The sequence below is a fragment of the Chenopodium album genome, chromosome 10 (genome assembly GCF_948465745.1).
Source record: "Chenopodium album chromosome 10, dcCheAlbu1.1, whole genome shotgun sequence".
Classification (NCBI taxonomy): Eukaryota; Viridiplantae; Streptophyta; class Magnoliopsida; order Caryophyllales; family Amaranthaceae; genus Chenopodium; species Chenopodium album.
Window position 1 is genome coordinate 22,601,195 of NC_137843.1, and position 14,515 is coordinate 22,615,709.

A 14,515-nucleotide genomic window follows, 5' to 3' on the forward strand; every position below is an offset into this window, starting at 1 on the left:
GATTGAGAAATGCACGTGGAATTTGTTCATCCTTGCGATCTTCCGCGTTGTGCTTGTGAAATTGCCGATTTCGTCAAAATCGACTATTCCTAGTAATACTAAGTCAACCGCAAACAAAAAGAGGTCACCTAATATAGAGGGAGTTGGGGGATAATATGGAAGATATCAAGGACTTGTTAATCAATAAGACAAGTGATGTGATAATAAAAAAAACCGGATAAAGTATGATATTTGGAAAATCTCTCAATAGACATTAACAAACGTCAAATGTGGAATTACATTTGACATTAATAGGTGTCAAAGGTAAGGGCAATGGCGCTTGGCCCGCTTGGGCAATGTATAGTGAAGTAAGACGTTGCCATTGGCGATGGCAGCAACTTCGACAGCTATGCTGGTTTAAAACATGGTGGATACCAATGCTGTGGGAGGTTAGAAAGAGGTAAAGAGAGAAAAATCATAGGTTGGATGGAACTAGAAGGTGACGAGGAAAGAGATTAGGAGTATGAAGTGGTATAAAAGGTCACCAAATTGCCCAGGACGGAGGAGATGCTAAGCACGGAGGTCATGGGTTAAGTTTGAAAATTGAGGTTACCCTAATCAATGATGTAATTTACAATTTAATGACTAAACCTAACCTTTGTAGTTTGTAATTCTATAGCAGCCTCTTTGACTTAAGATAACACAAGAAACTTTCCAGCTTGCAATTACTATAATATATCCGACAAGGTGACAAATGACAATACCCCAACAGGATGTAAAATGGTGTTTTTAATAATTAATATAAACTCAACCAATTTTGATACGACTATAAAGTGAGAAAAGAGAGAAACTGAACATGTACTCGTAACATTACAATGACAACTGATTAGGCCTATCCCAAACAGAAAAGGAGGCATATTTCAGAACAAAGACGAATGTGGTAACACATTTCAAGTACAGCAGTATCAGTGATACAAATTACACCTCACAAAGCACTTCATGGCGAGTCCCTACATTTACCATATTTTTACACACGAACCCATATAATAAAAATATACAATCCTCATATTTTGTATCTCGATAGAAAAGAATAAAAATTATTATTCTTGATCAGTAGGATTAATGAATCTCTTTTTTCATAGGTTTACACTATAAGAAGATCCAGTGTAGAAATGCCTTCATCGTATGGACATCTCATACCTAAAATCTACGACATATTAACATCACTTTGATAGCCTCACTTTACCAAAACCATATGTGCCAAAAGCCAATTGCATCCAACCAGGGTTACAGCAGTCCTGTATTCCCGAATGGATTAGCAGCATTTTGTTGATGATTAACAGGAGCAACAGCATAAGGTCCAAAACCTACGTCACCGAAAGGATTTGGTGCCCCAAGCCCCATAGGTGTCTGCGACTGTGCATGATAAGGAGCCTGATAAGGACCAAAAGGATTGTGTGGCGGTTGCTGAGTCATAGAATTCATCTGAACTGCAGCAGGAGGAGCAATGTTGTTGGACATTGCAAAGGGATCATGTACTTCAAATGGGTTGGGGGCTGATGGTACACCATAAACAGGCTGCTGGCTGGCTCTATAAGCTCCTTCATCGTACAAACTATTCAGTGTGAGTGAATCCAATCCACCAGCCTACAATGAAAGATATATTACCAATAGTATCAAATAGCTGTAGCATTGTATAAGCTCCACAAACAAAACATATCATGCTATAAAATTCATACATGGCATTGTAAAAGGAAGATGCACACACACTCATTTCTTTTCATACAAAAACGTGAATGTACCCTATCCAATGATCATAACCTATCCTCATTATATTACTTATTAACATAAATCATAGTAAAAATTAATGCCACTAGCTTCATATACATCATTGATCAATTGCCTCTTTCACAGCAAAAGAGATCATTAATGATAAACCAAGTCAGGATTCATGGTGAGGTATAATCATCAAGACAAAAAAAGAACCGCAGGAAGGTACCACAACAAAATCAAATAACATCAAGGAATTTTTCCCCCCAATTTTCAATTTAGTATGGCATCAAATTGTAAAGCTTTTCAACAAGAAGCTTGCACAAATACGTACTTCAAGGACATATTTCCATGCAGCCATAGTAGGCTAGTAACTATCTGCAAGTTCCATATTTGCATCATCTAATTCTGGCCAAACTGGTCCAATCCTAATTACATGTTTGGAAAGTCTAAATTATAGAATTTGAGTGTAGACAATGTAGTCATTGGAAAAATGGTTCTTCCAACTGAATTTCTACTCCACCTAGGTTCCAATCCCCACCCAAGCACTCTAGCAAAGAGCACTCTTTCCAAAAGCTAAATAGAGAGCAATCCTTATCAAACGATATTGATCATAGCATAAAATCCAGATATAGAATTTGAAAATTGATGTATAATAATGCCATATTAAAGAAGTGTTCATATAAAATACCTAAATTTTTTTAGCAAAAATATCTTATCTGCAATACATAAGAAAGGATTGTAAGAGATTTTGGAAGTCCCACAACTGAAACAAAAATCCTTTTAACCTACTTATCTCAACATACAGCAAAAAAAAGGTTATTAGAATATGTAGCCATCCCTATCTTCTCCTTTTTTTATTTACTGGATTTCTGCGAGTAGATTATAATTTCACAAGGCAACCACCCAAAACACCACAGGAAGTAACACTTGAAATACACCACATAAACAGAATTCAACAAAAACTTGAAATAAACAAGCAAACAATACCTGTAAGAAAAAGTTTACATTTGTAATTTAGCTCGCATTCTTTAACTCGCGGAAATTTATATAATATGTCAAAATGTTCAGGGATTGATATTTTACCTTCTATTTAACCATATCCCTAGTGTTTTTTTTTTTTTTGACCAGATCCCTAGTTAAAAACAATGTCTTTGACATTCATCTTTAAGATTTATATAGTAGGCCAAATCTGCCAAATCTTTTAAAATTGATATTAGTGTTAGACATTCATCCCAAACTCAAGAAACATGGGCATACTAAGACAGAAGCACTGAGAGAGAGAGAGAGAGAGAGATGAATGAATTAACGAGAAAGTATGCAAAACATGCATCATGCATCATCAATGAACTCAGAAGGATAGCTTCTCAAGATGAAAAGAAAAACACAATAAATATCTTCCTGCTAGATAAGAGTAAAACACACACTACTTGCGCTAGCTTCCTCAATGGTTCGTTCCTTCAAAAGTTTATGCAAATTTTAAGCTATAGAAACCAGCGATGCTACAGAAGGATACCACATACCAGTTGCCTCTCAGTATGAGTAGAAATATCAGTGCTTGGAGTTGTGACCAAAGCAAGTTCCCAGCCAGATGGATCAAAATTGCCTGAAGCAGTGCCAGAATTGGAGGTTGAAGCAGCATCTTCTCATTCCAAATAAAAAAATATGGACATTAGTTTCCAAAAATAAAAGGAACAAACAGAAATACATAAAAGTACGAAGAAAAAAACACGGAAATTTACCTGATGACACTATGGCCAACGCCAACGCATTACTTTCCTCAATGGCTGTTGCATCAGGTGTAACATCATTCAACCCCTGCAGTCAGAAAACTAATAATTATGACAGCAAAAATCAGGAAGCCAAAGAATAGCACGGTGTCAATTGCATACGAGAAGGTACATGTTAGTTTGATATTCCAAATTTATATCCACTCATCCCTCATATTCCCTTTTTTTCCCATATATACATGTACACTATGGTTTCATCTGATAAAATGATTTCAGAAGCATTAGTGATTGCATATGATTATAGGATAAGTTTTTTTTTTTTTTTTCTTTTGGAAGGATAAAAAGAAAGAAACCCAAGCTACCGCATATTGACCTCTATTGCTTAAACTTGGCATTTTTTTAGGAACTTTCTGTTCATATTTGGCTTTTCAAGGTTGTGAAAAAGTCTATCCCTCAGATAGTCTCACAAAGTTGTTCAAGCTTTATTTTGACACCAGATCACTGGTTTTTGTGTATGTCAAGCATCTATGCTGTGTTGGTGGTCCAATACTGGGCAAGATACATCCACAGTTCACTAAAACTTCCGCCCACCAATTTCAGCCCCTTTATGTGCCAATACTAATGCCGCCCCTCAAGCCAGCTCTCCTTAAAGAGCTATTAGCCTATTAGACTGGTGATCATTCACAGATTTTCAGTTGTATGCAGCATGCACTCATGCATGCTTAGCCACTTGGAGGTGATTTTGATGATTTCAGAGTTGCTCAGGTTGCAACTAATTGTTTTTTAATAACAAATAATGTTACTCAGAATCTTCATCTTAGATAAAGTATATGTGTCTAATTCTCAACACTAAGGCATAAATAAAACACTTCAAACTTCTATATTAAGCCAAAACCGTGAAAATTTATCACAAAACAGGCGAGTAGTATGATGGGACACGTACTCGTGAGAAAGCAGTACCCGAGTCCGGGCAACATAACAATCACCAGATCTCCACAAGAGCAGCTTTTGAAATTTTACTCGATCATTTTGTAATTTTATTTTATTGGTTTGTGGGTTTGCTTTTAGACTTACTATATTGTAGAACATTTTATTCTCTTTAAAGGATGCTTAACATTTTATTCTCTTTAAAGGATGCTTTCAAGGTAAAGGGATTTCCCCCAAGATAGGAAAACACACACACACACACACACACACACACACACACACACACACACACAATTTTTTTTTTGCTGTCAAAAAGTCGTGTCATGTTGTGTTTATGTTTGATCTCGTGTCAATTTCATGACGGTCACAAAATCTATCAAAACTATGTAAAATTTAGGATGATGCATAATTTGACCACTTTATCTAAACAAGTCGTGTTCGGGTTGGTTTTGTGTCGTGTTGACTTCATATTTTCTTTCAGTAACTTCGTCTTAGTGTCGTGTCACACACACACACACACAATTTTTTTTTTGCTGTCAAAAAGTCGTGTCATGTTGTGTTTATGTTTGATCTCGTGTCAATTTCATGACGGTCACAAAATCTATCAAAACTATGTAAAATTTAGGATGATGCATAATTTGACCACTTTATCTAAACAAGTCGTGTTCGGGTTGGTTTTGTGTCGTGTTGACTTCATATTTTCTTTCAGTAACTTCGTCTTAGTGTCGTGTCAGCTTTGGTCGTGTTGTAGTGTCGTGTCAGAGATTGACAGCTCTACAATTTTTCCCCCACAACTTAATAATGATTACAAAGCATCCAAATTTTCCACATCAAACATGACTCTCCTCTTTAACTCCATGAAGAAAGTGCAGAACAAAATAGACCTTACTCAAGATAGATAAAAACTCGGGTAAACTTTTTTTTAAATTAAAATGTTAAATAACTTTTACTCAATCATATGGAGCCATCTCATCAGTAAAATATAACATCCTAATCAAGGAGTGACATACCAGCAGATCGCCAGAGTCCATATTCATAGCAGGTGGAGGAGCTTCAGTAGTAGCAGGAGCAGCTTCAGCACTAGATGTCAAATCATCTGAAGCCACTGGTTGAGGATCTTCAACAGTTGATTTATCATCTTCAGAAAGAGAGTTCTCCTCTGGTTTGTATGTCAGTAAAAGCCTTTCCGGGAATTCCTGATTCAAAATATGGACAAAAAAGGTTAATCAATATCAAGGTAACATGATAATTTTTTTTCTACATGATAGGGTATAAATACAAAATTTATCAGCAATTTAGAAGTCAAACTTACAAGCTGCTGTGCTGGCAAATCTACCATCTTAGGTGCCTCTCTGATATACTCATCCATGGTTGCAAGAAACGATTGTGGTGGCTGCAAAAGTAAGATAGAACATATAGCCACCATAACTAACATCATCAAACAAATAATCACTCATATAACTACATTTAACAAAACCTGTATCACTAATAATTACCTCTCTCAAAACAGGAAACTGGAAGTTTCGAGCAAGTTCCAATCCTTTACAAACCTCATAAAACTCGGAGAGACTTGCAGCCTGCATTGAAATTTCAAGATAGTTTTACATATAATACTTGACTCGGTAAAATAATCGAGCTTAGTCCCCAATTAGTGCATTTATATTGATAAATTTTTAATCTATTAACTTTGCGTCATTAATTTTTACCTAAAATATCAAATAGAAATTTTCATAAACAAACCCATCTGGCCATTCCTAATCCCTTCATATACATTCCTCTCTATAATAACCATAAAGCAAACAAGTTATCATATGGTAGAAGGTAAAACGTCAGCAGGCTCCCAAGATTAGTTCAAACAGCAAAAGCTAATTAATAATATCAAGTTTTATCCAAAAAAAAAAAGAGGAGAGAGAGAAAGAGAGAGTGCTCTAAGAAGCACTACTATAAACAATAACAATTAGGAAGCTGTAATTATCAATTATCATCACCTGCTGGCCAGCTCTTCTATAGATTTCAAGGGCTTTCACAGCTTCATGTCTTGGCATTTCAAAAAACTGCCACAAGAAAACTTGAAATTCAGTGTGACTTGTTTGCACAAGTGCCTTAAAATATGTGATATAAGTAAAAATCCAATTTACCTTATCAACCAGATTAATAATACCATCATTTATGGCACAATATATTTTGAAACTTTCCTTAAGAGCCTGTAACAAGAAAGAACCAATAATTCCTCTAAGTGGGATGATTCGGAGAGCAAATAAATGTCAAATGCAAAGATGATTAAGAGTCAAACAACCATAATTTATATAATACTCTTGGTACCAGATAATCATACGTAGCATTTAAAAAGTAAGAGAGAGAGAGAGAGAGAGGGACAGGGAATATGCAAGTATGTAACTGAGAACCCAAATCTGACAGTGTAGCAACTTGCAAATTACTAGTTATCTATAGTACTATATAAAGAGAAAGGACTTCTTCGTCGATAAATTTAATTTTTCCTACAAAACCCTTCTACTTTTTAAAAAACATTATTTACCCACAATTAATAATAAATTTTTTTTTTTATAAAAAAAAAAAAAAAAAAAAAAAAAAAAAAAAAAAAAAATCTATCCTACCATAACTACCCATAAACATAAACCATTATTAAAAATAAAAAAATAAAAAAAACTATCTGTCATAACTACCCTATAATAACTGCTCCACTTATTTCTTGAAAAAAACTGCTCTTGATTTTTTTTTTAATGGTTAATTTCTTTTTTTTTTTCCTAATTTTTTATGTGGTACACGCATAGCGTGTACCTCTTAGCTTGTATATTTAACTGCTGAGCTAATCACAGATCTCCGGATCAAGGCTTCTAAATAAGATGGGTGGAATGTGAAACAAAGTTGACTTTTAATGAGGTGAGATTCATGGGTAACCTTGATGGGGAAGAGTTGACCTTAACAAAAGTTAAAAGGTAACCTTTAGTACACTCTTGTAGAGATTAACCAACTCATTAACATTACTTAGGTCAGAAAATGGATGTCAATAAAACGCTTAAACAACAGACAAGCCCCATATTAAACAAAAGATACAAAGAATACAGGTCAAGCTTAAAGAGTAAAGGCCAATGTAGTGTTAAATGCTGAAATGTACAAAAATGCTTTAAACATATATACGTATAGCATTATTTTGCTATGATAAATTATAATTCAAAACCAGGACCATAACAACATGATGTTGTGAGCAATATAGATACCAACACCAGATAGCAATAAAGAAGTTGGGCTATAGTTATATGGCCCACGTCAGCAGGTAATACAAACAAGACGCCAGCAAGCAACAACAATGCAGCCAATAAAATATGTTGCTTTCTTATCTTACCAATATTTATTTCCTCGTTCAATATAGACTATTCAACAACATTTGTATACACCACTGTCATGAATGTAAACTCGCATAGGTTTCATTCTCTCACATCATCAATCATAACCTGATAATCTGGCATACCCATAATCTAATATTCTAGCTCCATAAAAGCTTAAGAATAGCTCATGAATACTCAAGTGATAAGCTTCTAGTTAATGCATACCACAAGTTTGAGAATCAAGCTCAAAATACTATCAGATTTTCGAGTATTTTCAATTTAATAGCATAAGGGCACATAAAACAACAAAATGTCTTCTAAAGCATAAATTACACCAATCTTCCACCATAAACTCATTTTCTTCAAGCATCATAAAATTTACAAAAAGAATTCCAAAGTATTGGTGGACAGACAAATGTAACTACATTAATGGAAGTATCCAACAGAAGCCAGCACCTCAAGCTTAGAAAAGCAGTAAAAAAGATCAATAAATCAATAGATAGGTTTTTACATACCAAAGCAAGTGCATACTGTATCACATAATTTCCAAGAGCAGCACCTTCTGGCTGTTATGAGAAATAAAAAAGTCATGAAAAATTAACATAAAATTAATCGGGGAAAAATTAAAAGAGGAGAAACCAAATACCCGGCATCCAATAAGACGATAGAGCAACTGCTGTAAGGCTGGCAACTGCTCCAAAAGTTCCTCTGAATCCAAATCCCTGGTTCTACTGTAACCCTGTAAACGGTTTAAACAGCAAAGCTAAGCAAGTATTTCTCAAAAAAAAAAAAATTAAAAAAAAAAGATGAGGTTTTATACTATATAAAGCACATTAATAATTCACACTAATTTACTGATAATAATTGTGGCTAAACCTGGCTAGCTTCACCATATGAGATTATGACTACAAAAACATGATACAATTTCCCATGCTGAAGGTCCAATAACGGGACTATGCCTATCTGGTGACATCTTTCCTCAAACCTAAGTCTCAAAAAAGTGCGCCTAAGGAATGCTGAGGAGTGAAGAAAAGGGCAACAGAAGGGATGGCCCGAGTACATAGCAAAAAAAAAAAGAAAAAAAAACACCCAGGAATAGCAAGGATAATGATGTGAACAACACTGTGCATTCATGGCTCACCTAGCGGAAAGAAGGTAGAGTAAGCCATGGGCAAAGTTCCAAAACGTTATGCTTCTATTGTGAACAAGGAGGAATGGGACCAAAATAAAGAAACTTGCATACTAGGCTTGCTCTCGAAGTCATAACAGACTTTGTGTCCTTTCTCTAATTTTTTCCCTCCTTGCATTTTCACACATCTACTATGCCCACCCTTCTTCAGATCCTCTGGTTTAGAGCACTAGAGAAAATAGTTTGAGGTGACAACAAGGAAACCATGAGAGTTTAACTTCTTTGGAATGATTCTATTTTGTTTCCAGCCCTTCTAATTGTTCTACTCATTATTTCAATTTTTCTCCAGCTTTTGAGGACTTCTTATCAATTCTCAGCTTCATTGTCATTTTTTCTATATTTTTGACCTTTGAAAATACAAAAGCTAAGAAATTACAAGGGTATGGCCAATACATGAGCCATGGGCAGCATTGCGTATCTACTTTACAGCGTTACACAAAATTTTTAGGATGTTGCAATTTCCAGAGGAAATCACTCGTACCACATGTCAAAGGACATTTTTGTCTCTCCCCTCTTTAGACTCTCACCAACCAACCAAGAAACCCACCCAGCCAACACCACTACCATCGCCAACCCCACTTCACCTGACCAACACCGCAACTCAGCCAATTCCAACAACCAATATGGGGTAGTGTCTCTGAATTCCACCTCCTCCAAGGGAAGAGACAGATTTCAGAGGCACCACCACGTTTTGGTGGTCAAGGTGATTGGTTTGGTGGTGGTAGATGTTTCAGTGGGGTGGTTGATTCTTGATGGCTGGTTAAGTAGGACTCACTCTGTCAGGTAACACAGGTAGTGGAGGCTAGTTAGATGATGTTGTGGGCCAATGTTTGGTAAGGTGGCAGCAGCAACTACAGTTGGTCAGGTATCAGTGAGAGCAAAGATTGGTCAAGTGGCAGTTGCAGTGGCCTACGTAGGGGTGTAGGTTAGGTAGCAGTATAGGTGGTGGTTGTGCAGTGGATTGGGAGAGGAGAAAGGAGGGGGGACAACAATGCCGTTACTTATTGCGGTTTTACCTCTTTATTTCCTTTTTTTTTTCTGTTTTATTTTATTTTTTTAGCAATTAGCAATTCACTTTTCTTAACTAAAGGGAGAAGACAAGAGTCACACTCAGCCAAAACCCATAGACACGATTTCTCTTACTAATGTGAGTAGTAAGCAAATTTTATATGTAGCAATAATTTACTTATTACACATAATATAGTTAAAAAATAAAAATACTTCCTCCGTTTTTTTTAGTTGCATCAATTCTGTAATTACGGAGTCCTAGGCAATTTTTGGAGTAGAGAGAGATAAAGAGAAAAAAAATAAAGAGAGACCATGTGATAGGAGAGAGATAGAGAGAATTAATTAACTAGAAAGTTAAGTGATGCATCTAAATTGAAAATTCTATTTTTAGAAAGTGATGCATCTGATAAAAAACGGAGGAAGTATATAATAAAAAAGGATTATCCCGAATGTAAGGAAGAAGCAATTCTCAATAGTAAATGGCATGCCTACATCTCATACCTCACATCTGATCTTTAGGAACTCTATGCCCTTCAAAGTGCCTAGAGCCTAACAAACCTAAGACTTTCACTCAAACTAAGGAATCCTCATTCCTCATGGCACACTGTAGCATCTACTCATAATCAAAGCTTCAAAACCATCACCAACTATTCTTAAACAGCATGAGGTATTGAGGTTATCTATGGCATTAAAATTTCTAAAAAGACAAATGCTATAAAATGGCTTAACTAGTCAGCAATGCGTTTGAGTGTCTAGCAAATATGTAATGGATCCAACAGCTATAACACATTTAACATATGCTAATATTTTCTAATTAAAACAAAGTGATAAGTTGAAAAAAATTAACTAAAATTTCAAAAAGAAAAAAGTGAAAGAATACACACCTTCTCCTGCCCATCAGCAGGTTTTGGTAGACGCTCAGCTTCAATATCATATTTTAGAACTCTGAAACACTCAAGCCGTTCCTCTAAGAAAAGTGCATAAGTACGAACCCAACCAGAGCAATCCCAAGCTGCAATTTTCAATTATAAAGCTACATAAGATAATGCAACATGCAGAAAAAAGAGGAGCAAACTGAACATGTGAAAATGAACAAGCATAACCAAGAAAAAGATAAAAGATTAAAGGAAAACCGATTGGACTCGAGTCATCCTTGAAATTGGAGAGTTGCAGTACACGCCCACGTTGGGAGAAACCAAGAAGTTCTTCCCTAAAAGTTGGATCACCCTCTCTCAACAGCCTATGGACAACTATCAATGTTTTCAATGCAACCTGTTCATTAAGGTGGGGAAAAAACAACACAAGAATCCTCATAAGTCTATGCATCATAAACTATAGCATACAGCTACGGTTCTCCCAACAAAATCATAAACTAAGACAAGTATACATGTACACGTTATGTTCATCAGTAACCAAATCAATGGATTCTTTCCCAACAAAAAGTAATACAGCAAATGTGGTGAAGTTCAGATCTGTCACATACTTCGTATATAGCTATAGCAATGTAGCATAGAAAAAAATGGTAAATGGATCATGCTTTATTTCACGGGCCCAAAGCTAGGCAAAAGGAAATGACAGTTAGTTAATCGATCAGCAGTTCAGCACCATGGAGTTAAATCAAGGACCCTAAATTATGAAGACGGCAAGATGCCGTTCTATGATAAATTCACAACTTGTTGATCCATGATATGCTTAGGTTATAGTATATTATAATCATGCCGTGTATATAGTATAGAGAGTGTTAAACATTTCAATAAAGATTGAAATGTAACGGTATCGAACGTCTTAATCCAATATTAAAGCCATTAAACATCAACAGGCAATTAAATTCAAAAATTTTACACTCACAATATAGTCACTATACAGTTAAAACACCTTCAACTCCATACTGAACAACAAAACAATATCCTAAGAGCTAAAAAGTATATTTTGAACAGTAATTTAGAGATATGCTGCAACTAATGACAAAATTGAATAATTTCTATTACATCAATTCACAACAAGAATCCATGAGATGCCACATCAACAAATCGCGACTGTGGTTTGTTTCCTTATTTGTGATCAGAAAGTCAGCATGAAGTGGTGCAACAAGCAATATTAAATTTCTTTTTTTTTTTTTTTTTTGTTTGGAAAGTAAGAGATATATTAAAGCCAAAAAAACTGTACAATTGTACAAAGTTACAAACCTGTAAACAGGCTTAACCCCAAACTAAACAGAACCCCCAAAGAGGGCCAAACAACCACCTAAATCCCCTCCCTTTGCCGATCACCTTCTAGGAAGAGTACCAACACAGAGAGCAGGACAGACCTGGTCTAAGACCTCCCTGGTAATATTAAATTTCCATTACTACATACGAGACAGAAGCCTACAGAGTCCATCGTCCAAAAGCTTGCAAGTAAATTTACCTTCGTTTCACTATAATGGTTACACCTTTTTTTTCAATATCCATTTCACACATTGATCACTAATGCCTATGAATAATAAAATTTATTACCCTTAGAATACTCATTGAGACAAATCAAACAACACCACGCACATTAATATTTTGATGTTTGTATGAATGGAAATACTCTATCAAAGATTACAAACTATGACATCAAAAAGTAAAGTGCAACTAAGGATAAATAGAAAAGGTCCAACATGAATCAATATAATAAATGGATCCATCTTAATTCCAATATTAAATAACTAAATCTAAAAGACAAGTATGGATGCATTAGGTAACAGAAAAAAACTATTATAACTAAGATAACAATAAATTTGCTAAATTTAGAAAAAGGCTATATATTGAATAATCCATAGATGCCCAACACATTTTCTTTTGACAAGCGATAAGCCCGCTCACGAAAGAACATGCACAATGCAACATGGGTACCACCCAACCTTAGTAAAGCATGAAGATAGAGGAGTAGATAAATCACCAAAATGGAACAGACGAATAAATTTGCACAACCCAGTGCAAAATCTTAAGGAGTGCCAATAGTTCAAAATTTTGTATGAACAGAATGTTTTACGTGTTAAGTTGTTGAAATGAATGTGAGAGGGACTGGGGCCCTAATAATGGATTATTTTCCAAATAGGAAGTGTTCCAATAAAATTTAGGACACACGAAGAAAAGAAAGTGTTCGAACAAAATAATAAAAGACATACAATATCAGATCCTACAATTCTTTTTAAGGCAGACTACATTCCCCCTGCAAACAAAAGAACCTCTCAACATTGAAAAACCTGGCTTTCGCATAATATGTTGTAAAAGTTTACATCACTGACACTAATCAAAATCAATATGATGAACCAACAAAACTCAGTCTCGACAACAATAATACTAATTCATAGCAAAAACTAATTAAATTCAGCCCAAAATTCATCGCGGAGTGAGCAAGAGGTATCATTTCATTTCTTAATTTACAGAGAAACGGTCATAAAACGAGAACCAGTAAAAGAATACATAAAATATGCAAGCAAACAAAGAATAATTTAAATACACTTGACAAAATCATGATTATATGATACTAATCAAAAAATTAAGACAGTACCGTCCAATTACGAGTCTTGCCTAATCGGCGAGCAAGAGCATGAAGGCAATACGCAACATCAGCCCTAGGCCTAATTGCAGATGTAGCAAGCAAAATCTCTGAAATCAATTACCAAACATCAACAAATTTTCAATCCACTAAAAACGGATCTACCACAAAAAAAAAAAAAAAAAAAAAAAAAAAAAAAAAAAACTTCAAATATTACAAAAAAAAAAAAGTAATTCTACTCACTTCTAAGATGCCTCTCTTTTGGCGGACATTCGACATGATTCGTTGCCTTAACAACCGCAACATCCAAATCCTAGTATCGCACAAAAATAGGCAAAAATTAGACTCAAAAAATTCGGAAAATTAGGGCAAAATTACGAAAAAAAAGGGGGAAGAAAATGAAAAACCTTATAATCACTGTTAATTGTAGCAAGACCGACTTTGGTGTGGTCTTTAATGGCACCGTAAGCTTTCCGCCATGTTAAAGTCGCCATTGATAATCACTATCAAGCTTTCTCTCTCTACTACACAGAGATCGCCGACTTTCTCTCTCTAGAAATGAATCTGCTACTGAATAATAAAGGAAGAAGAAGATGAAGAATGAAGGTTGAAGAGAGAGAAAGAGAATTTTGGTGAAGAGGTGGGAAAAGCAAAAAAGTCTGTAGTCTGGAACAGTTGGGTTGGGTTGAGTTGGGTGGTTTTTTTTTTTTTTTTTTTTTTTTGGGATTTTCGCTGGCTTTCTTTTGTTAGAAAAATTATGGCATCATTGCTTTGCTTTCATTTTTAATTTTCAATAGTCAATATTAAAAATAATAATGATGATGATGGTAATACATTAATAAATTACAATTAAGAATCTAATAAACTATTGTATATTGTATGGTTTGGGGTCTCTTCTACTTTGATGTCTATGCTACTATTGATTGGCACAAGTTGATAGATTTGATTTAGATTAGAAGAGAAGAAACGTATAATCAATTTTTTTTTTTTTTAAAATGATTATTCACTCTGTTTTAAATTTAAAGGTTACATTTTTGTGT

At 35.0% G+C, this 14,515-nt stretch overlaps 1 protein-coding gene across 1 annotated transcript; it reads right to left on the bottom strand.

The window, feature by feature from the left end:
* Positions 1 to 865: 865 nt before the first annotated feature.
* Positions 866 to 14,178, bottom strand: LOC145562355 (putative clathrin assembly protein At2g01600). Its single transcript, XM_081622608.1, has 15 exons — positions 13,883 to 14,178; positions 13,719 to 13,788; positions 13,488 to 13,585; positions 11,084 to 11,222; positions 10,835 to 10,962; positions 8,400 to 8,492; positions 8,269 to 8,319; positions 6,545 to 6,610; positions 6,395 to 6,460; positions 5,903 to 5,983; positions 5,719 to 5,799; positions 5,417 to 5,602; positions 3,492 to 3,567; positions 3,273 to 3,391; positions 866 to 1,626 (listed from the first exon to the last, which is right to left on the bottom strand). Exons 1-15 carry the CDS (start codon positions 13,967 to 13,969, stop codon positions 1,267 to 1,269), a joined length of 1,701 nt encoding a protein of 566 aa, XP_081478734.1. The 5' UTR covers positions 13,970 to 14,178; the 3' UTR covers positions 866 to 1,266.
* Positions 14,179 to 14,515: the final 337 nt, after the last annotated feature.

What these genes read in the sequence shown, in the direction of transcription:
- LOC145562355 (XM_081622608.1), bottom strand. Translation starts at nt 13,969, where the DNA reads ATGGCGACTTTAACATGGCGGAAAGCTTACGGTGCCATTAAAGACCAC. An exon ending in AAAAGAGAGGCATCTTAGAA is followed by an intron (nt 13,586 to 13,718) that starts GTGAGTAGAATT and finishes AATTGATTTCAG; the next exon opens with AGATTTTGCTTGCTACATCT. An exon ending in TTATTAATCTGGTTGATAAG is followed by an intron (nt 6,461 to 6,544) that starts GTAAATTGGATT and finishes TTCTTGTGGCAG; the next exon opens with TTTTTTGAAATGCCAAGACA.